Genomic DNA, 22,604 nt, shown 5'->3' with positions numbered 1-22,604 from the left:
TGTACAATCACGTGAGTTTCTCTATAAATAAGTGAGAATACTACTCAATGAATAAATGATAAGTTTTCGAGTAGAACAATTATTATACATTGGAAGACATACGAAACTAATGATACCCACTAAGATAGTTTTATTGAGTAATTTCAAAGTGGGTTGCGCCAACCTCTCTATTTTATCTTTTTTCGAAAATCACCGTCAGTCTCCCTTTCATTGGCAAGTATAAAACAAAAAATTTATACTTATATTACAACACTCAAAAACTACTTTTGAATCAAATAGCTTTACTTAATACGTTTCAATAGCATTTCTGTCATGTTTGGAATTCTACCGTCAATTGAGTCAAGCTACAATCTAGAAATAAAGTTTGGTCAACAATCACGACCTTCTCAACGAGTTGATGGGTCCTGAAATTGACTGCAGCTCGTTCATTGCATTGGACACAATTCAGAGACGTAGAGTAGCAATCAAAATGGAATAGCGGACAGCGGAGAGCGTTGTCAGAGTATAGTGCTGCCCAAATAAAGCTGCAATTCGTTCTCGGCTGGCATAGTCAGTGTAAATGTTTATTCTTTACTTCACGTAACGAACAGAGTAGCGCCGCAAATGGACCAGCGCAAGATTTGTCCGCCGCGGCGAAGAGGCTACGAATCTGAAAAGACACACAAAGCATAGCAGCAGCAAATCAATCAATAGAGTCAACACTGATAATATATTAATTCAGATCGCGTTTGTCGATTGCAGTGTTTCCTCTAGGAGAGGAAGATAAAGTAGTGAAAGAGTGAGCTTGAGGCTCAGCTAAAACTTGCCTCTTGAAGTGGCCTGCTCTCTGCCGTTGCTTGCTTGACTCGTCAGCTTCCTTCATTAAGGCTTCGACTGCGTCTCGATTGACCTCGTTCGAGTGTTTGTCCAATCCTTTCCCTGAAACGAAACATGAAAGAAGTTGCCATTGTCGAACATCTTGCTCCAAATAAAATCAACTGTCAATTGTTTCATGTTTGAACAGTTTGAATTGAAGTTTGAGTTTACATAAGTAGATATCTAACAATTGGAATTTTGTTAGAATGTTTAAAACTGATTAAGTAGGTACCTTTCTTGGATATTCTTAGTCTGTTATGAACAATCGCATTGGAAAAAAAATTTGAATCAACAATAATACTACTAGTGATATCTTTACTCAATTTTCAAACGAAATTCACGGATTTTTAATCCTCAGTATTTACGGAATTGACAAATGATAATTTTTTTCTATCTCGTATATCATGTTTCGATCCACTGTCCTACCGAGTATAAACAGCAGCTAATTTATATAACTTAACTCTTCGTGGAACATAAGTAATTTCCCATAGTTACAGATACGAAAATAGAATAAACTCTTCCGGAAGGTAACGTTATGGCGTAGTAGGTCCTGTATGAACGCAATACGTTGGAGTTGATGGTGCTGTAAGAGTTTTTAACAGAGTGAGTGGGGGAGTGAGTTATTTTTAATTAGTTTCTAAAGTCAGACGTAGCATGTGAAAGAGCAGTTTTATTTTTTAATTAGACATCAGACGTGCGCTTCTAGCAGGTATCTCTGCTGCTACCGCTCCTGTTTCATGATTCCTGCAAGAGGACCGACCCGACCAGTGCAGTGCAGAGAGCAATGTGAGATGAGGAAACAAGAATAGGTTTATCTGAGAGAATCAACTTCTCTCTCCCACTCATTGGATCGTTCAAAATAAGTGAAAAAGTCGCTCACAACAGATGTAGTAAGAAGTTGAATAAGTAGTTGGAGTTACTATTCTTTGTCTTCGTGAAACTAAGCCTATTTTATCTAACTCTATCTGAACCGGGACAAAAAATACTTATTTTCAATTCAGAATCCTCTCTTGTTTCATTCCCAACTATTAAGGTGTGAAAGTGAAAAGCTCTTATTTTACATTCAAAACTTTCTTTCTCTGGGCGTTGTTACTTTTCAGAACTGCTTTGTTACAAGGAATTCTCAAAACATTTGAGAGAATATTACTTCCCTGGAAAATCTCGAAACTAGCCCCTTATGCAATCCCTCTGATTTCACTCAGGTTTTAAGATTTCAAAAGCTGTTACTTTCCAATCTTTCACCCCATTTCATGAAGCAATCAACTATCCTGCTTGAAATGAATTTTGACAACAGTTTCTCTGTATTTTGAAATGATAAAGAAAATTGTAAAATGTTTCTTTAGCTAGGGGGTTTCGATAGAACGGTCTTTTCAAAATTTCAATATTCAAAAAGAAACGATTTTCGGATGATTTGCGCGATGGACTGAACATTGATGGATTCGTGTCTAATCTCCTCGTTCCCTCCCGGATTACAAAATGTTTTAAAGCGTTGATGTTGATTAACACTTCCAATCACTTGCTAATTCAAAAGTGTTTCTACAAGCAAAAATCGTCTGGATTGTTAATCACCTGATGTATTTCTATCATCAACAGGCGATGAGCTCTGCTTTGTTTCCTCCCCCACCTTTAAGAACTCTGAACTTTTTCATCCAGGCTTCCTTTTCGTCATCGGAAAAATGTTCTTTCTTGATGTAGTCGAGTGCAATTTTTGTCATCTCTATACCTAGGTTCTTCCCATCATTTTCTATTCAACGGATGCTTATGTTTCTTATTATACAGAACTTCACAATAGTAGGCACTCTTGAATTGACTAATATTTTTGTACCCTCATTAATATATCAGTCATAAAGAAGATTATCATGGAAGTATGAAGAAAATAACTCAAACCAATGTGATTAGAGTTTGTAAAGACCACTTCATCTAAATAAAGAAATGCATCTCACTCGATTCTCGTTTTATCAAGGAATGGATTGATAATATCAAGTGATAATTATGTGGAAGACATTACATCGGATCCGAAGCTAAAATTGATATGCTTTTACGTTTATGCTTTCAAAATTGATATTTTTCTTCTGCTCTGCTCTTATTTATATGCTTTTAAATTGATATATTTCATTAAGAGAAGGATAGAAACTCCTGTAATTCCTTTACTCCTGTAATTCACCATTGACAGTGTTATTAACAAAATAACAATAGTTGATCAATTCACCAATACTGTGCTAAAATACTAATCCAATTCATTGGAAAAACAAATAGGTATCATTAATATCTTCAAAAATATTGTTAAACCCGAATATCCAGATTAAGTATCATTTTTCAGCTTTGAAACTTTCAAGAGTCACATGTGTAGAAACCGCTCTAATCCTGAACTTGATTCTATGTTCTCACCTCTGAGATTGCAAGACTCGGCCGACATTTCTCTTGCCTACTTAAGATTTCGGATGCAGATAAGTTTTACGAGCTGCCCTACTCCGTATTCGCCACGTATTGTTTTGAGCCCTGAATCTATCCGCTAGAAAGAGGACTCTGAAATTTACGAACGTGGTGGCAGTCCTCCGTGTATCTCCTTCCCTTTCTCTCTTCTCCACTACCTTTCTCTTTCTGCTTCTTTGGGTGTGCCGTGCCAACTTAATCCATTGAAATACTGCTCCCATTACTACTCATTGTAAGTTGCCGCTTCCCTCGTGCCACTGGCTTTCTCCAAGAGAATATTGGTTGTCGTCCTCTATCACTCTATTCACATGCATTTCCCAACTTGGAGTCGACGTGTTATTTTGACCCAATTCTGAGAGGCAGCTACTTGGAATTCTACTTCCTGCGGATTTTCGTTTCTTAGAAGTGCATCTAAGCATGAATTATTTGAATGCAATGCTCTTGCAAGCTTATAATTCTTTCCACTCCAATGAATTTATAATAATAATGTAACACTTTCCATCCTTAGTTTCCAGAAATTTATATTGAAACATGTATAACCAGAACAACTTCGAACAGCATAAGAAAGACCCTTTCAGTTTATGAGTGAGACTTTTTGCTTAGGATAGTCGCATATTGAGACGCAACGCGACGTGACATGACGTGATCAAGGTCTGATGAATGTCATATCATATGATCATATATAGGTAATGTCTACAAATAATGTCTACACGTGATAGCTTCGTCTCAAAGTTAACATTTTAATAATAGGATATCAACTCAACTACCAGACTCGAGTCAAGTCGGTGTCACGTCGAGTCGCGTCTCAATACACGACTAGATTGAGAGAAATGACGAATATAATAAATATAATAGTGACAATTTTTGTTAATGCATAGTCAGGAATCTTGTTCAACTATTAAAGACAGGTTGGAGAGAAAATAGTCATCAGCTCATTTTCTTCTATTTCGGATAATCTAGGATTGAACATGAATGAAAATCTTCCAGAACTTTGGGAAATTCGAATTTTCAAAGTAGGGAAACGACGTCTGCTCGTTCATTTACTAGGCGTGCCGTTTAGTTTGTGACAGGAGTTTGCGAAAGTGTAGCTCAGGCAGGTGTTGACAAGTCCTGGACGCAAACTGTGAATAATTAAAAACGTCCGTCCAGATTAGTTATTTATCTGGTGGTTCCAGCGGCTCAACCATTTCCCTGCCTGTGTTCCAAACCTGTTCTCCTCTCACTTTTCCCGTTTGTTACTCCATGACTCTGTCTCTTATTCTTTTCACACCCATCTGTTGCTATTTTACGTGTCACTAGCAGTGATTGCGGCTTCGGGTGTGAAAGAGTGCGCCAAAGTGTGTGAGAACGAGTCAAAGTAACTTTTTAGTTAGGTGGAGGTCGAAAATAAACACTGCTGCCCTGATATTTCCTCGGTGAATCTTCGTCCAACATTTTCCACTTTCTTTATAACACTTCAGCTCTCCTGCACGTCCATCACCTACGAATATACTCTCTCCTTTCCTAACTTCTCTTCCCCTTATCTGTTTCACTTTCATTTCTTATTTCTCCCTTTTATGCTCACAGCTTTTTTCCGGTTGGCGGTGATATACCAGCAGCCTGCAAGTTAGCATATGGTCTCGTGAATCAGTCGGACATCCTAACCACGGTGTCCTCCTGGGATCCATTCACTCCTCTCACTTCTCGCCAGCTTCTCCCTTGCATTTTTAATACTCACCTATCGCTCTTGGAATCCGCTTTTCTGCACCGTGCGTTGCGTACCAAATCTGGGAAATCCATTCTACATACGCTGACCAGTCATATGAGTACCTGCTGTCTTTTTTCAGACTGCGTGCGGGAAATTACTCTCTTGTTGCATAACTGTTCACTTTTATCTTCAACTTGATTAACGTTTCCATCAAATCTTCTCCAATTGTGGTTATATTTGAATGGAATAATATTACAAGTACCCTTTACGAGGTAGTTTGAGGTAGTTTTACCAAAGGTATTCGAGGTGTTTTTACCAAAGGTAAAAGGCTGAATTTTTTTTCTATTAATTCTAATAAAGAATTACTAGTACCCTTCATTAAACGTATATATATTTCAGATACGGCTCTTCACATTTAACATTGGCCAAAATAACAGGAAAATGGCCGTGTCTGGAATGAAATAATATAACTGATTGTTCTACAAGTTTTTTGTAACTGAAATTTCAAGTAGCCTTATCAAAATACTTGAATGTTGAATGTGTTAGAATAATTCGTGAAATTTGAGTATGAATATTGCGAATATTAGGGCTAAAAACAAAAACTGCGAAGTTCACATGAGTGAATTTCACAGAATAGTCAAAAGAAAATTTGACGTAGTTTTACCAAAGGTTGAATTTTTTTCTATAAATTCTAAATTATTGATAAGGATCTTTCACAAAGTATTATGACTAAAAACTCATTTGTTGAGTGGTTACAGCAGTTTTTAGTTGGGACTTTGCTGGTTTTGCTTTTAAGTTTTGGATTTCGCTGATTTTGCTACCAACCTTTTTACTGCTTTAATTTTCTATTACAAATGAAAAAAGTATTTAAGGGTTAAAAAAAAGAATTTAGTAATGACAATTTACTACAGGCTCAAGTATAGTGTCTTTTGAGAGCCTAAATTCTCAGACAACTATAATTAAGTTTGGAAATCATGCGAGACCCCGATGGTGGAGGGGTTAGTGAAATTTCTAGTACTATTCCAGTGGTGAGGAATCCGAAATAAAAAATCATTTGACGATTGATTGCCTCTATATTGAATATTTAAATTCGAACAACACTTTACAATAAATACTTTCTTCAATTAAAGATTATCTTTGTCTTTAAGAGACCAAATTTACGTCTTTAAGAGACCAAAATTTAAGGGACACATTGAATTCTGATGGGGAAAGATCAAGTACTCATCTTGTAGTTGTCGTCGCGATGTCCGGAGTCCCTAGCGGAGATGGATGAAGGGGTGAAGATGATTGGTCGTCCTCCAGGAAAGTTCAGGCGTCGCGGCGACAGATCCAAAAGGGAGTTAGTCTTGTTCTCTCCTCATCAGCGTTCAATGACGTACGATTCCATCCATGGTTGGAAGAAGTCGCCGGCCCTTTTACAATGGAAATTCTCAGCCCGATACAGAAACCTGATGACAAATTTACAACAGAATTAGAAACATAATAATTACCAATATCTAATAGGATTGTATTCAATTGATGATCTAGGTAGATCATCAAATAAATACAATTCACCGCTTCCTATGAGGAAATAATATTATTAACATACATAAATCGAACACTTTACAAATTATAAATCATATTCAATGACAATAATGAAAATACTCACCCAAAAGGGGTATTGAAGATCCGAAGTATAGAGGGAATCAATCGTCAATTATCTCAAGCTATCCCATTAGTATATTCTATAAGGGGGACTTTACCTCTAAATATTACTCTTAGCCTACATTTAAAGTAACTTCAAAAGATGTCCGATTCACTTGGACAATCAATCTCCTGGAGAGAATGAGAATGTACCCCCAAACGAAAACATATTACTGGAAATTGTAAGAAAATCTCAAGAAACAGTTAACACTATGACAGCTGGGATTAGAATGATCGCTCTCCTAGTTTTCAGAGGCTTCCAGACTGATCAGTTTTACCATCATACTTTGAAATATTTACCCGATCGCCGGTGAATTTCTCTTCGTCCACTCTCTTTCTCCTCAGTAAATAAGGAAGGTGATACGTTCAAGCAAGAAGGAAACTAGGAGAGAAAAGTTATTTCCCTTTTGCAAGTTTAGAATTATGGGATTGATTCAGCATACTTCTGGCGTCTAGATCTGTCGTGAGAATAGATAATTCCAAGTGGGATCGTGGGGATCAAGGACTTTAATAAGATTCTGATCATAATTATAACGATTTTAGAAATGCTGGCTAAGTTGCCAATGAACAAGAATAAATTTACTATCTTTATGGGAACTGAAAATTACTTACTTAAGATAGACTAAATTCTATTCAATAACTCAAAATTTTGGTACACAAGGCAGGTGAAAATGCATGCATGTACAGATTTAGAATCCTCAGTCTGTTCATTTGGATCAATCATGAGAGTTGACCAATAAAAATATCTTGGGGTTATTTTTGAACATCATTTGAGTTGGGTTCCCCATATCCAATATGTCAAATAGAGGCTTAGAAGGATGTTGTATGGACTCTCTCAGCTCAGCCAGGTACTAGACATTAGATTGTGTAGGAGGATCTACCATGCATATGTCCAATCAATATTGCAGTATGGAATAATAGTTTGGGGAGGTGTTTCATCCGCTTGCCTGGAGCCACTGGCCGTCACTCAACGCACAATAATTAAAACTATCCTGAAAAAAGAATCCAGGTACCCCACGTTGCTGCTATTCCCGGACCTCCCTGTGCTTAATCTAAGACAGTTATTTATTAAAACGATTCTGACATATATAAGGGAACATAAAATGAACCTATTTGCTAATATACAACACAATTATTATCAAACACGACTCAAGAACAACCATGGATATTCTACACTTTTTGTGTAGTTGAGAAGTTTATATTGTGGTAATTATTCATATTGAATGAAAAAGACTAAGAAATTGTCAAAAACCACAGATTTAACCACCTTGTTATTAAACATTGTTCATCAGAGATTGACAATGGTGTAAATAACCAAAACCGGTCTTTCTACGTATCAATAAATCTGTGGTCTTTGACAATTTCTTAGTCTTTTTCATTCGATATTCTACACCTAAATTAATGCAAGGAATAGAACTCAAATCACCATACTTTTTTTTGTAATGCAATGTGGAAAATTAATTGATTTGATTTGACAATCTTTCACAAACAGTAAACAATAATAGAACGATTCGGTCATGTGGCCATCACTGAAACTGATCACATGACTAAATTACGGACTCTGATTGGTGGAATTGGATTTTATGGAATTGGACTTCGCAGCTTTTGATTTTAGTCCCCACAAACAGTGTAAATATTTATATTTCAAATATGAGTATTTTTCAGAAAAAATACAAGGTAATAAATTCTGATTAAATCGCCTGAGATTCAGAACATGAACAGCTTGATAGTGTTATTATCAATGACATTTCATGGCAAACGTAAAAACATTTTAGACACTAGACAATATTGACAAGATATCATAGTGAGCAAACAATCCAATCAGACATCAACATGACACAAAAAGTAATATTCTGGGAGAACAAAATATTAAACTTACCTATGCTTTTTCTACATCGGGATTGCCTCATTTTACTACATACATCTATTCTATACATTCTATCCTGGAAATGTAAAAAATGAGGATAACATTTTCGAACATCTACTCAATCTACATTACTTATTCATATTGATGCAATATAACAAATCATATATTATAAAATTGAAGGAAGCTTAGTTCAATATCAATTTGTATTTTGCATGTACTTTGAACCTTGTAATGATCATTTTGATCAAGGTTTGTAGTACCTTAACACACTTCCAATAATTGGGGTATTTTTGGCTCCTTTATCCAGTACATCAGGGAATACGATATTATCAATTATTTTAGGACGATGTTGACGGATTTGTTGCAGATCCTCCCATTGTGACGGTGACTCCAGAAAACTACACAGAGAAGGAGGGCACTGACATTCTTCTTTTCTGCCAGTACGAGGCCAACCCTGCAACGCTCAAATCAGCCACATGGTGAGTGATGTTTTATCCTTGCATTACACCACTATCAATATTGGAATTAGTGCTAAGTTCTCATTTGTTATTATTCACGAATGTTGGACCAAAGGGGTTTCCTTAAGAATATAAAAGATTCGTCTAGGTTTTTTTTAGGTTAAGAGTTATTCAAATGGGTTTCATTGGGAATATAAAAGATTCGTCCAGCTTTTTTTTAGGTAAAGAGTTATTATAGTTTTAGTGTGAAGGATGTAAGAGGTGAAGTGAAGGCAGTATATATCAAAAGTAAAGGCAAGCGGTGCAATTATCCCTTGAGTCGGATTCCAGCTTGGGATTTATGGCTGTTAATATTCGAAGACGCACCTTGCGGTTGGGGATTCACAGTTTTAATACCAGCACACCTAAGCAGAGGGCACACCGTCATTTGGTCTTGGGCAAGCCATGCACGCACGCTCATGCCCCAGTACACTCTGTCTCTTCATCTTCTTCTTATCCTTTCTCTTCATCAATTCCTCCTCCACCTCGTCTTTCCCTCTCTATGATCCTCTTCCTCATCTACCCCTTCTCCTCCTCCACCTTCTTCTCCACCACCACCTCTTCCTCCTTATCCAACTCCTTTCCCTCCTCCTCCATTAACTACTCTTCCTCATAATTTCCTCTCCCCCATCCTTCTCCTCACACTCCTCCTCCCCTCTTCATCTTACTCCTACAACTCCTCCTCCTCCTCCACCTCCTCCTCCTCCTCCTTCTCCTCCTATCCAACCTCCTTTGCCACCACCACCTCCTCATCATCTTCTTCCTCCTTCTCCTCCTCTCTCTTCCCTCCTTATTGTCCTCTTCTTCGCCATTTCCATCTCCACCTTGTGCTCACCACTCAGCAAAGCAATAAAGCATCTTGCATAAATAGAACTTGCCGCTTCCCTGCCATATCTGCAGGAGTGAATTAGTGCATTCTGAAGTTCCACAAACAATAAAGAGAGCATCTCATGTGAGATCATGAAACTTTAATGGTTGATAATGAATTTCTAGGGTATTCAAATTCAACAAAGACTTGAAAACAGAGGTCGTTGAAGTCAAAAATACTGAATTGAATGTGTTGGAGATGATAATCCCCGAATCAATATTGACATTTTTCACTCATCTATAGCAAATCATGTATCCTCTAAGGAATTCCATGTATTCTGAAAAGATTATCTTTTTTCTCATGCAATACAATAGTTCAATTCATTGGGGTATTCGAAAGCTTACAAGCAAACTATAATTGGACACCTTTGAGAAAGCATTCTCCAATGATTATTGCAACTGAACTTATTGTAAAAAGGGAATAATAATTTTGAATCATTCTCACTTTCCTTTAATGGAGCCGCATGAGGAAAGTAATGGGAGTAATTAATTCAAATCATTGTAAGTTCTCTAGGCATTCTCACCAAGTTCCATTCAGTTTTTGGCCTGCTGAGGAAACATATAATCGGATTTGAAACTATGTAATACATAATAAATTTCAAGTTCAAGAAATATGATATAAATTATGTAGATTTTGCAAATAATAAATCACGTGATGAGAAAAGTTTTCTTTTGTTTTTTTCACTGAATAATATGCTGCTAAATTTGCGAATGGATTATCTATCAACGTGATAATTCAATTACAAAATCAAGTTATACGTGTTATCGTATATATCAAGTTATCGTTATACATCAAGTTATATCGTATATCGAACGATTGATAGTATCTTAATCTTCTCTTAATGGGTAGCTCGAATTGTGGATCTAATTAGTGGGAGTATCTTGCTTCATTTATATCAATCCAACTTCCATGCAAACTGGTGATTCCGTTCACAGTCCAGCAAATAGGGTAGCTGCTTCTGCAATGGAAACAGACACGGCCAAAGCAAAATAGAAAGCGATAAGAATCGACGAATCTTGGAACGAGAAGAGGTTTTCAATTATTGGAGATGAGTTTCATGAGTATTGTGAGCACTGTTTGTAGACGAAGAGCTGAAATTAGCTGAAAGGGAATAGGCGAAAAGCGATGGGATCTCGGATCTGGGATAGTGGAGAGGCGCTTAGTTAAACAAGGCCGGCGGCTCGTTTCCGAGTTGCCCTACTGGCCGGAAAACAGCAAGCTTATCGTTTTCCGATAAAATACTGTATAGAGCCCGTGTAGGGAACCTGTGCAACACCGATGCTTGTCGGGTGGAGTCTGACTCCTGATGACCGACTTTCTTCCAACTGGCCTTGATCTTTTCACTTTGCAGCATATTATTGCTCGGTTTTGGTATCTTGACCTTGAAGGCTTTCTTTCCATCTCCAAATAATATCCAATTTGTGAAAAATAGTAACCACACATTATATGAAGTAAACATAAAGTAAAGTAGGCCTAAAACTAAAATTTAGTTTAATATATGGCAATATAAAACTCATTAACGATTTTATGAAATAATTTAAAACTTTGGTTTTTCAAACCCATTGACCTTTATACGAATCTCTCTCCTGATTTTTTCTATTTGCATTTCTCAAACTTAACTATCGGATTTCATTTAGAGTTCTTGATTTTTGTTTGGAATTTGTGGATCATGTTTGACGGTACATCCAATCCTAGAAGAGCAAGAATTCACTGGAGGATGTATCTTGAATAAGATAAGAACAATATCCGTTTCCATAATAAAGACCATAATGATTCCCACTATGCTTGTAGACCATAAAATTTCTGTGAATCATACTAAAGATAACTGTGTCAATGTTAAAATATAATGCCAGCTACATGTTATATAGTCAAATATTCTACTATACGGCAAATATTATGTCAGCCACAATCAATTCGGAATTGGTATAGCACTTTTCTAGCTTTAATCGCATAATTTGCCCTAATGATAATAATCACTTGAACACTAAATTCACTCGCAAGTGAGAAATCAGTATTTTTCAATATAAAATGGATTCATCACAGAATTATAAATCATTAACAATAAGAACGTATTTGAAGCAGAAGTTTCCAATTATCAACAGTGAATACATCATAATGACTCATACCTAAGTTTATTGTTTTGATGAGAGATTAAACAAATTTATTTTCAACAATGCTATTTAGATGTTTGGGCACCACAATATTTAAACGGTGTCTGCCCTGGTACTGGAAGTGGTCGGCAAATGCAAGTGGGCTTGATTTGTGTCGGAGGGAGCGGAGCGGCTTGTACTGCGCTGGGAGCTGCTCAGCATTGCCAGGGCCAGGGCCAGCAAGCATCGCTGAAAGGGAAGTAGCAAAGGAGCGAGCGGCAGCAGCCACAAATCAGAAAAGGAAACTTCCTAACCTCGGTCTCCTTATGCCTCAGATTTGGCGGCGCTTCTTTTCCTTTCCCTCCTCTCCGGAACTGTGTTGGTAGGTGGCTTGGTGCCCCCCTCCCTCCCTCTGCTGGCCCTTTTTTTGTGCCTCGGTTACCCCGAAGCACATTGACGACAGTATCTCCTCTTCACAGAATGACTTATAGTTCTGTGCGTTCTGCAGCTTCCTTTTTCCTTCGCGGCGGTTCTTTCCATCCGACCGTTTCTTCTCTCTTCTTTCTCCTCCCCCTCACTCTCCCACGGCGCGAACTCTCCGCTTAATGCCATTCATTTGCCCGGATCTCATAAGTCTTATTCTGGCACCCTGGAGGACGACATCGACAAGGGTGCTTAGGGGTGACCGCTTCACCCCTCCCCCCCACCACACACACACTCACATCCCTCCTCCTCCATATACGCATTACTTCTTGCTTTCCTCACTCCCTGCCCATACACAGTTCTCCTCCTCCAAGCAAATCGCTATGCAATGACAAAAACGGAGACAGGATACCAAGATATTGCTTGGACTTAATCTTATTTTCTTCTCCCATCTCCACTTTCCTCCCCAGCACTCGAAATCTCCTTCTCACTTTCTTCCAGACCGCATTCACCTTGAACAGTAAAAGATTGTTCTAGATTTATGTTCAATCTCTTTTGTGTAAGCTCTGTGTTCAAATTAATACAAGCTGTAAATCTCACCCCGTCTACAGCTCCCCTATCCACTTACATTGTTTTCTTCTCTCTTATCTTTTATATTCTAATTTGTCGTACCACCTACTATCCAAATTCTGCCAGTCTTTGTACGTAATATATTTCCCGTTTTCTAAATGGAATAAGTGTCAGACTACTGAATCATTTCGTTGTTCGATGTATTCATGGCTAGAATACTTCCATATTCTGATCATAGTAGTAGCAAACAATACCCATGATATGAGAATCCGAGAAACTACAGAATAAATTTCTCACAACTCATTCCAGTGCCAAATTATAATAATGTGATACTTTGATATGATATTGAGAACTATGAGTAAACATTTATTCACATAATTTTTTCACGAACACCTCATAATATATCAGCTCAAAACATGCATAGCATATTGTAAAGAGGGAGTTCAACCATCATTTTTTTAGGACGAATGGCTTTCAACAACAATGGTACCTACATTTTCTCCAGTTCAGAACTCTCTATGACAAGACTTTTCCTCATAAGGACTCTTTCAATTCCCTACTTTAAAGGTACTTATACAGGTTATTCAGATAAAACTTTGAAAACGATTCAGCCAATAAAAGAGGATAATTGGTGAGGTGTTTCGATAGTTCATAAGAAATAGTCATATCATGACAAATTATGAAGAGTGTAAACGTGACATATTTTGCTCGTCTACTGTTTGTTCGGAGTTTAGAACTGTTTGAAACCACTCTATCCAACAGATGTAAGCTTCGATATCCAACTCAACCTTTATTAATAATTTCAAGTTGGATGGACTGGTTTAATTCCCCAGGCTAATTAGAAATGAACTTCTGTACGTTTTCTCATTATTTCTTGAGCTGGCTCTCAAGATAGGCTTCAGCTATCCTGTTACGCGAAGAATATTTTGTCGAGGATGGAACGAGAGAAGCAGTCGAAAGATAGCGATGATAGCGGAACAGAATCTGACCAGAAACAGTTTCAATTTGTTTTTAATTAGGAATAAAAATTTACTTTTCGTTAAAATAGTCGGTACACCATCTTTTAATTAGACTAGAGTAAACAATAAGTTTCAACCACCCTTACTGAGTGGTAGACGGGAATTATGATCTGCTATGATGGAACTACTAATTAGGATGCGACCCGTTGTAATTCCACCTCAACAATCTGGAAATGAAACACTTGTACCATGAAAATGTTGAGCAGTGAAGTGTGTGATTTGATACCTTACCTTTCTTATTTATAGAGCGGAATGTTACTCCCAATTTTTCTTGAACCGTAGAATAACGGCTCATAATGGATTGTCTGAGTTCCTTGAACGTGCAACAAGTAATGGATGGAGTAATTATCAGTTGTACTCCATAAATCTTCATACTTGAAGAAAGGAGCTCTAAAAGTATGTGACATTCCAAATAAGCGTAGAAATTGAACTTTGATTAAGATTTCTCTAGAAATTCGCCACTTAGGGAATTCCCGTACAGCAGTATTCTTCCAAGTTCTAGCCGTAGTATAGGTAGAGCCTTATTGCAATCAATGTTAATTATTGTATTTACAATGCAAATGAAACTAATGTAATCACATTGGTAGATGAAATAATAAGGTAGTCCTTGTGCTATTTTATTCCAAATTTATAGGTGACAAAGACCAAGATAAGGTTAGAATTTCACGTGTAAAATTTTAGTCCAAAATAAACATGAAAACTATAAATTTTGAATTTATATGGCTTGAATTAATAAATTGATTAGAAATATTCCACTCAATTACCACTTGTAACGAATAATATTGAGTTATTTAAGAAAATTTGGAACCATTTGAGAAACACAAACTTTGTATGATTGCCCCATTGATTGAAATCATGTTCATTAGCACATGAGCTATGATTGTTCAAGTTTCTACTATGCATTCAACAATCATTTCATTATAATGATCATGATGATCATTCTATCATTATTTATTCAGAAAGTTTGCACAAATTCTGTAACCTCCAATAAGGTTGCTAACATGGATTTTAAGCTCATAAAATATTTACTTCGGATGAAAGGTAAGTTAATTCATGAGTGTAACTGTAATCAGGAGATGAATGTCTATAGTTGGTGGGAACGTGCGTTTTATAGCATAAAGGTAGAACATTCTTAGCCCGATTCAAGCGGTCGAGAATGGCCATGGGCAACCTCATGAATCTGAGAGGATCAAGTGAAACCTGGGTGATTTAAATGCTCTCCTAATCTAAATCAAACGTAAGCCTTTATTAAAGTAGATGCTAGTACTTGTGAGCCGTGTAGGTCACAGAAAGCCAGTAAGCTATCTTACAGGGTACACTACTTTGAGTTAGTGGACGATTATCTTAGTCTCTACAGATTACCACAACAATTTCTAACTAATGACTCTACAAAGAACAGTTGGGTGGAAAAATATTGTGTATTATTTTTTCCACAATGATAATCAGAATGTTTGATAGTATCATTTCAGATTTCCAAAATACAAGTAAAACATCCAAGTTTCAATATTTCTATGCTTCTTCTTGCAATTTCTGAGTACGTTTTTTATTTTTTAATGTTGGTGGTAATACTTCAACAAGTCGAATGACACAGTTCACGATTCCTGAATATCCTATTACGGATAGGATAGTATCAAAAACTTTAAATGCGAAAGTTTCTAGTGCAAATACATAATTATATTAATTTATTTGAAAATATAGCCTACGTATTGCATTCAATAATCTTATTTTTATTCTTGTAGTAAGTGGAAGATTTTTAGCTGTTCAAAATTATCTAAAAATCCAAAACAATTCTTCTTTTTTAATTTTGAAGTTTCTTTCCCTAAGAAATTGAAATTTCATGAGAGAAAATATTTACAAATAATGTTCAATTGATAGATGAGTATTGAAAGGTATGTCTCAAGTGTGTTGTAATCTTTCAAGCTTCCAACAAAGGAGAAAATAATTATTGTATTGTAGAATATTCATACTTGAATCTTTAAAAAGTTCTTCTAGTGCCTCTTCAGAAAACCAATGATATTCGAGCTCAATAATTATTATTACAACTTTCCCAAAGAAATATTTTGACCCATATTTAAAATAAAATATTACGGTATCGGAAGCAAGATATTGGAGAATGTGTATCAGTGTTGACTGAGAGCAGGGATAAGAGAAATAAATAATAATATAGTTTTCTTTACTCTATACTAAGAGTTTCTTCGACTCTATTTTGCGTCTCTCTTTATTTATCCCAGTCTCCGTGCTGTCTCATCATCCCGCTTTGTCTTACTCATCCTTCTTGGCAAGTGTTCAGAATAGTGCGTGAGTGTAGCTCCTGGCGAGTAGCATTGATGAAGATGCATGTCTCTAGATTGGCTGCAAAGGATAGAATCAGGTCGAAATTTCATTAGAGCGATGTACATGTTGGTATGGCTCCTCTCCTGCAACTGACAACTCCAAACCTCCATAACACTCACTTTGCTCTTTCCATTTTATTCCGCTACAGATTATTTTCATTCATCTGCAAATTGGAATTCAAAACGAATTTCTCAAAATGATTTTCCGCCAAGTTGTTCATTTCACAAAATCAACAAAACAATAATAGATATTTGGCAGTTGAGATCATTATCCGCTGTTCTAAATTTTGCAATATCTTGCTGTTTCTACATAATACAATCCAATTAACAACTCCGAAATAACCTTATAGGATATATTTCTATATCTATCAAATAACATTGTCATGAACTAATTCCACGTTCAGGCAGATGAGAGTTTGTATTTCGAATATCCGTTTCATTACTCCTCGTTGAAAATATGAATCTCAATTCATAAAATAGCTTCATTTCATCTCATACCAAAAATTCTTACTAGTCTCCAATCGTTGAAATTAATTGTATTCATTTATAATTTGCCTGTACTTTTGATGAATTGCACATAGTGATGGATTCTCTTGAAAATTGTTATATAAAATCACCAGTACCCATCTCATATTTACATAACTAGTTCTAAGTTTATATGAAAGGGTTGCAAGTGATCTTCTATAATAATTTAACATCCAAGTGGCCGGTGGCCCTATTGAAATACTTTATTCTCTTGGAAAATTTGAGAAAGTTTACCCTGTCATACTATTTAAAAATCTACCCCGATATACTAATAAAAGTTGAGAATATAATTGCATTATTTTAATATTGTGATACCTAAAACATCACAATTTTGACAAGATTCGATATTGAGAAAGAACATCCGGACTAGTATTGTATTTTGTCTATCGAAGCATGCATGCCCAAAGAACTGTGCTAGCGAGTTGAATAAGAGGAAATCCCAGTGAGGAAAACGTTGAACGTACGACTCTGATTGGTCTTATAAGTTGGAGGACACGATTTCGCTTCCTAGGTTGTTGCATTACTCCCACAAGAGACTGCAGTAAAAGTGTTCCTATTCGTGCAGAACTGGATGTCATCATCAAGGGGAGCTCAAATCGCAGTTTTCTATCCTGCTGTCTTCGTATTCAGAATTTTTAACATAATAATGTTCATCGCTTCACTATTATTGTTATTACTCTCCCTTTCAAAAAATCTGTGCCAGAAATATTTTGCTAGCATGTGAATTCCAAAATACTCTGTTTTTTCAAATGAATTGGAAAATTAGTTTTTATTCTCTCCCTTTCAATTCTCAATTGATCTAACAATTAAAGATAATAATCACGATGAGTCAAATTATTTAATAAAAGAAGTGCTCAGGTGACCTTATAGTAAATATTTTTCAGATGCAATTCTACCCTATTCACATTCGAATGTTACTGATGGAATTTCCAATATGGAAAAATTCAGCTCAGTCTATATGGATTGTCAAATCCGATACTCTCTTCTAAACGTGATTTACATTGCACACCAATAGCTCCGATTTTTCGATTGGTTGTAAAAAAGTGTGTAGTAACTGACCTCGTTGCGCCAACACCTAGATTCATTAGAAAAATCGAGGTCGTTTTGGGATGAAACGACGACCAATAATTGAGTAGCTGAGAGCGAATGGCGCGGACCTGGACCAATTGTTGTCGGAAGCGATACACGGAATAATTTGAAAGCGATTCACGGAAATCTTGATGTTGCCGCGTTATTGCGGTCAGACCATTTGTATTCCTTTGCCACACCGCTGGCAACAAATACCAATACATGCAGTTAGTAGTGCCGGGATGCCGGGCGTTGTTTCAGTATGCATTGCCACGGTACTAATGCCAAATGCCCTCCCCGACCAGCAGCTATCTTTCCCAATTTCGTATCGCATTACTGCGCTCGTATCACTGCCAACTATTTTACATTTCACACACACAAGCGTCGCAAGTGTGGTATGCGTTTGTTTTCCGGTAAAATTCCGAACAATCAGCGAAAAGATTGTCTTCATTTGCATGCAAATAGCGTGTTATAAAGAGTAGATTTTGATTTTTGCAGCGCGTTTCCGTTCTGTGAAGTGACAGAATGAGAAATACATAATGCGGAGCTCAAGTCGGATTGAATACTGAGCTACTTGTTACTTGCAATAACAGCTTTGAAAATGAATTTATTCCTTTGAGCAGTTTTTTCTGAAACATCTCTAACATAATAGAACGATCTCATGGAAAGAAGGCCAATATTACCCTTCTAATATCAACTAGAAATAATATTTAGCTGATCAGCCTTAATTTTCTTTGTTAGAGTTAGTTTGGCTTTCTCTTCCGTTAAAAGCTTGAACAATGTGATAATTTGTGCTAGGGAGAAAAAACTTAATCTCGTCATTTTTTTTCAATAAAACCATAAATCCAATAAAATAACACTTCCGGAAAAACAATGCTGGCTCTTGTTAAAATCTTGAACAATGATAATTTGTGCTAGGGAGAAAAAACGTAATCTCGTCATTTTTTTCAATAAAGCCATAAATCCAATAAAAGCACATTTCCGGAAAAACAATGCTGGTTTTTGTTCAAATATTATATTTTCATTTTTCTTCTACCATTCGAAATTGATAGACCGTAACTATGTGTACTTGGATACTATGGATACTTCATGATGACCAATTGAAGAACCACTGAGAGAACCTAAAAATTCAAATTCAAATTTTATTCAATCCAATTCACAATATTTACAAATTATGAGAAAAAATAATACAGCTTAACAATATTAGAGTAATAAGGTAATAATTTATAAAGTACATAAAAGTTGTGAAGACGTGCTTCTTGGAGGGTCATCTCTTATGATAGAGTCCCATGTTGTGAAGCCATTATGTGAAGATGTAGACCTTAGCCCCACTGGTTGGGTGACATTATTATGTGAAGTGGTAAATTGCAAATCCTTTATAGAGGATGCGATGTTCTTGATATTTATAAGAGCAGTTGCTAAAGTCCCTAATTTGCGAATAAATTCACAAATAGTTAAGGCCGTCCGGCTCGCAAAATTGCTGGGTTCAAACCGCAGCTTTAGCTCAGTGGTAGATACATGAATTTTCCAAATATAATTAATCACCACAGGGTTCAATGACTGGTGATTAATAATTCTTACCGCTGCTTCTATGAAGTTCTTGAAGAATACCAATGAGGAAATCAAAAGAATAGTTGATGACTTATTATCAGTAACCATGTACACAATAGAGAATAATAAAGACCAACTATGGTTTTTTCTAGTTGATCCTTAAAACGCTTGTCATGAATACAGGTATTCACCAATTTATCCTTCTGAAATTCCTTAGAGCTTACAACGCCAGTTCTTGAAGCTCTCTGGATCCTTATATGATATAACTGGAACCTTATTAATATAATTATCAATATATTTTTTCTGGCAGGCCAATGTGACTATCATCAAAGGATGATAAATACTGAATGCTCTTAACAAGATCAATATTAATTGATTTAATAATTTTATATGTTGCAGACGAATATTTCTTGGTACCAAGACAGCTTAAACTGTTTATCACGAGATGAATTAGGATAAAATAAACTTCTATGATTTGTATGCTGACATAAAACACAAAATATATTCCCATAAAACAATATATATATATATAAAATATTCTATATCTATAATTTTCTTTAAATAAATTCTTTTATAATATTTGAATAATTATCACAAGGTTTACTAGCAATCACAATAGTGAGCTTTAAAGACTATAAATATATTATATTTAATACTGATGCTTGGACTTCCAGTCAATTCAGAGTTCTACAATTTAAAACCTGTTCGGTCTATAGATTTGATATGACATACTTTGATCAATTAGCAAATAATAATTAATAAAATTGATATTTATAAAATAAAATCTCAGGGTTTTTAATGAGTCCGTGCCATGCATGGAAGTAAGCTTCCTACATATATCAAATAAATTCATAAAATGTCCTTATAAACTATATGATAGCACTTAACACGCTGCTAAATTTCCTTGTCTTAAGTTAATTTATATAGCGCTTTGATTTATTCCCCAACTATGAACAGAAAGGCCTTATAACGAGCTCGTTTGATCTACCACTCACATTAATGATGTTCTTGACGGTCTCGTAGATTGAATTAATTATTTCCAATAATTAATTATACAGGTCCCTTTCGTCTCTGCTGGGCTCGCGCGTGGTCCAGATTTCTTATAGATTTCTTTCCGTATTAAAATGTATTTATGGGAATTGATTACAATTAAGAACTCTTCAACAACACTGGGTTCACAGATAATTTAACATTAATTACAAATAGTTTACATTTAAAAGAGGGATTGGCTTGATAATTTTAAAATTTAAAGGAAGAAAGAACCCTAAACTCCATGTGCATCCTCTCAGAACGAGATCACAAGCCAGAAGAAAGTGGTTTTCAGAAAAATTTTATCTCTTCCTTGAACGATTTGTAAGCTTCTTTTTGATTGGCTTTTAATTTAGTAAACTCAATACAATTGGTTGCTTCAGAATCAGGGCTTCTTCAACTTTATAATAGAAAAAAATAAATGAAAGTTTTTATATAAATATATGGAGTGATTGAACTATTTTGATAAATAAATCGCGATATACGATGTTAACATATAATATACATTTAGTTTTTTATATGAGTTTTGTATACTCTTGATTTTCGTGCTTTTTAGATTGTAATAAATATTTATACAGCAATAATAATTGTCCGTATTTCTATACATAAACCTTCCTTAATATATATAATACATCTTTTGTGAGTAAACTTTATAATTCAACCTATACTGGTTGATCGAACAATCAGCTGATTCGCTAGGTATTGATTCAAATAACTATCGATTTATTCTAGATCGATTGATTCATTTAAAAGTGTAAACAAATAATTCTAACCTCAATGTACATGCAAACTGTTATTTTTTATGATCTGCCAATAATAAATGAGCCGCTTTATAATTTTTAAATCTGCCAATGGATCCTCATTAGTTGTTGAATCACAGTTATACATGTTTTTTCTTATCATTTTAGATAATACGATTATTCTTTATCGCTAACAACATTCGATTTTATTTGAGTGGTTCTTTGACTAGGTTAACTTTCTTTTCCATTTTATAATTCTATTAAAATTCACTAGTTCATTTCAAAATATTTTTAGGTGCTAAAATACCACGTGACAAAGTCTAATTCATTAAACAATAACATCAGACAAGAATTCGAACATGCTAAACCAGGACTAATTTGTGAAATTGGATAGAAAAATACTGCTTGCTGAGAGTACAAAACTCTACGTCTGCGAGCAGGAATGAATATCTGATAATTTATGAATTTATAGAGAAGTAGAAAAATATAAAAAGAAGAAAGAAAGAAAAATTAGCAACCAATCACTCACACATTCACACTAACCATGCTCACTTTCCAATTCCAGCTCATTTTGCCAATGCATAGCCACCATTATCAGAGTATTTTAACTAAGAAGCCACATTGAATAAGGTCTCTAGATAGTCAGGCATAAGACCTCTAAGCCATCCAAGAACTTTTGTTTTAAAAACAAGTCGATTTGTGTTCTCTTAATTTCAAGAGGAATATTGTTGAAAAACTTAGGGCCGAGAAATACAAACGATTTCTGGAAACAAGTGGTATACGATTTAGGAAGTCTTAGTAAATCAGATGTCACTCTCCTAGTTTGATAACTAGGAACATCCCTGAACAACGCATGACCACAGTTTCCAGCAAAATAATTATTTTTAAATCTTCATCCACTCAATTTTTAGGTCGGATTATCACCCTCACTATTTGAAAGCTGGGCTACTGTATTGCTGATGTGCAATCTGGCACATTTAATTCTTAATTCATCAATCTAGTTCATTTTATTTTGATGTTGACTGAAATCAATCATTTGATTATATTACTCATATCTCTTCGCCTTTCGACTGTTTCAAAGAGAATAGGCTATTAACAGCCGAAGAGAATGGAACTCGCACTATCCTGCTGTAAGATATTTTTTAAATGCAGTTAAGCCAAATAATTCTATTCCTTCAATCAAATATAGAATAACGATGCACTTTTTATAGTAGCTACGATTTACTGATAATATGATAGATATGTAAGCTCTCTGAAATATCATTTCTCTTGTAATGTATGTTGAAATTGTATTTTGAAATACCAATAACGTTCTTGTCAGGTTTACTAGGGCATTAGTAATCTTGTTACTGGAATTCATTGGATG

The 22,604-nt window shown here is 35.5% G+C and overlaps 1 protein-coding gene across 1 annotated transcript in view; it reads left to right on the top strand.

Annotated features, from left to right (window-relative positions):
• The window catches only part of LOC111055569, a 548,424-nt gene that overhangs the window by 459,745 nt on the left and 66,075 nt on the right, over positions 1-22,604 (top strand). Inside the window, exon 9 of the mRNA XM_039422878.1 lies at positions 8,893-9,004. Coding sequence (XP_039278812.1) covers positions 8,893-9,004 — 112 coding nt within the window. The remainder of the gene's footprint in view (positions 1-8,892; positions 9,005-22,604) is intronic.

Source organism: Nilaparvata lugens, chromosome 3 (assembly GCF_014356525.2).
Source record: "Nilaparvata lugens isolate BPH chromosome 3, ASM1435652v1, whole genome shotgun sequence".
Taxonomy (NCBI): domain Eukaryota; kingdom Metazoa; phylum Arthropoda; class Insecta; order Hemiptera; family Delphacidae; genus Nilaparvata; species Nilaparvata lugens.
Note: the sequence above shows the minus strand (reverse complement) of the source record. Positions and strands in the feature narration are given on the sequence as shown.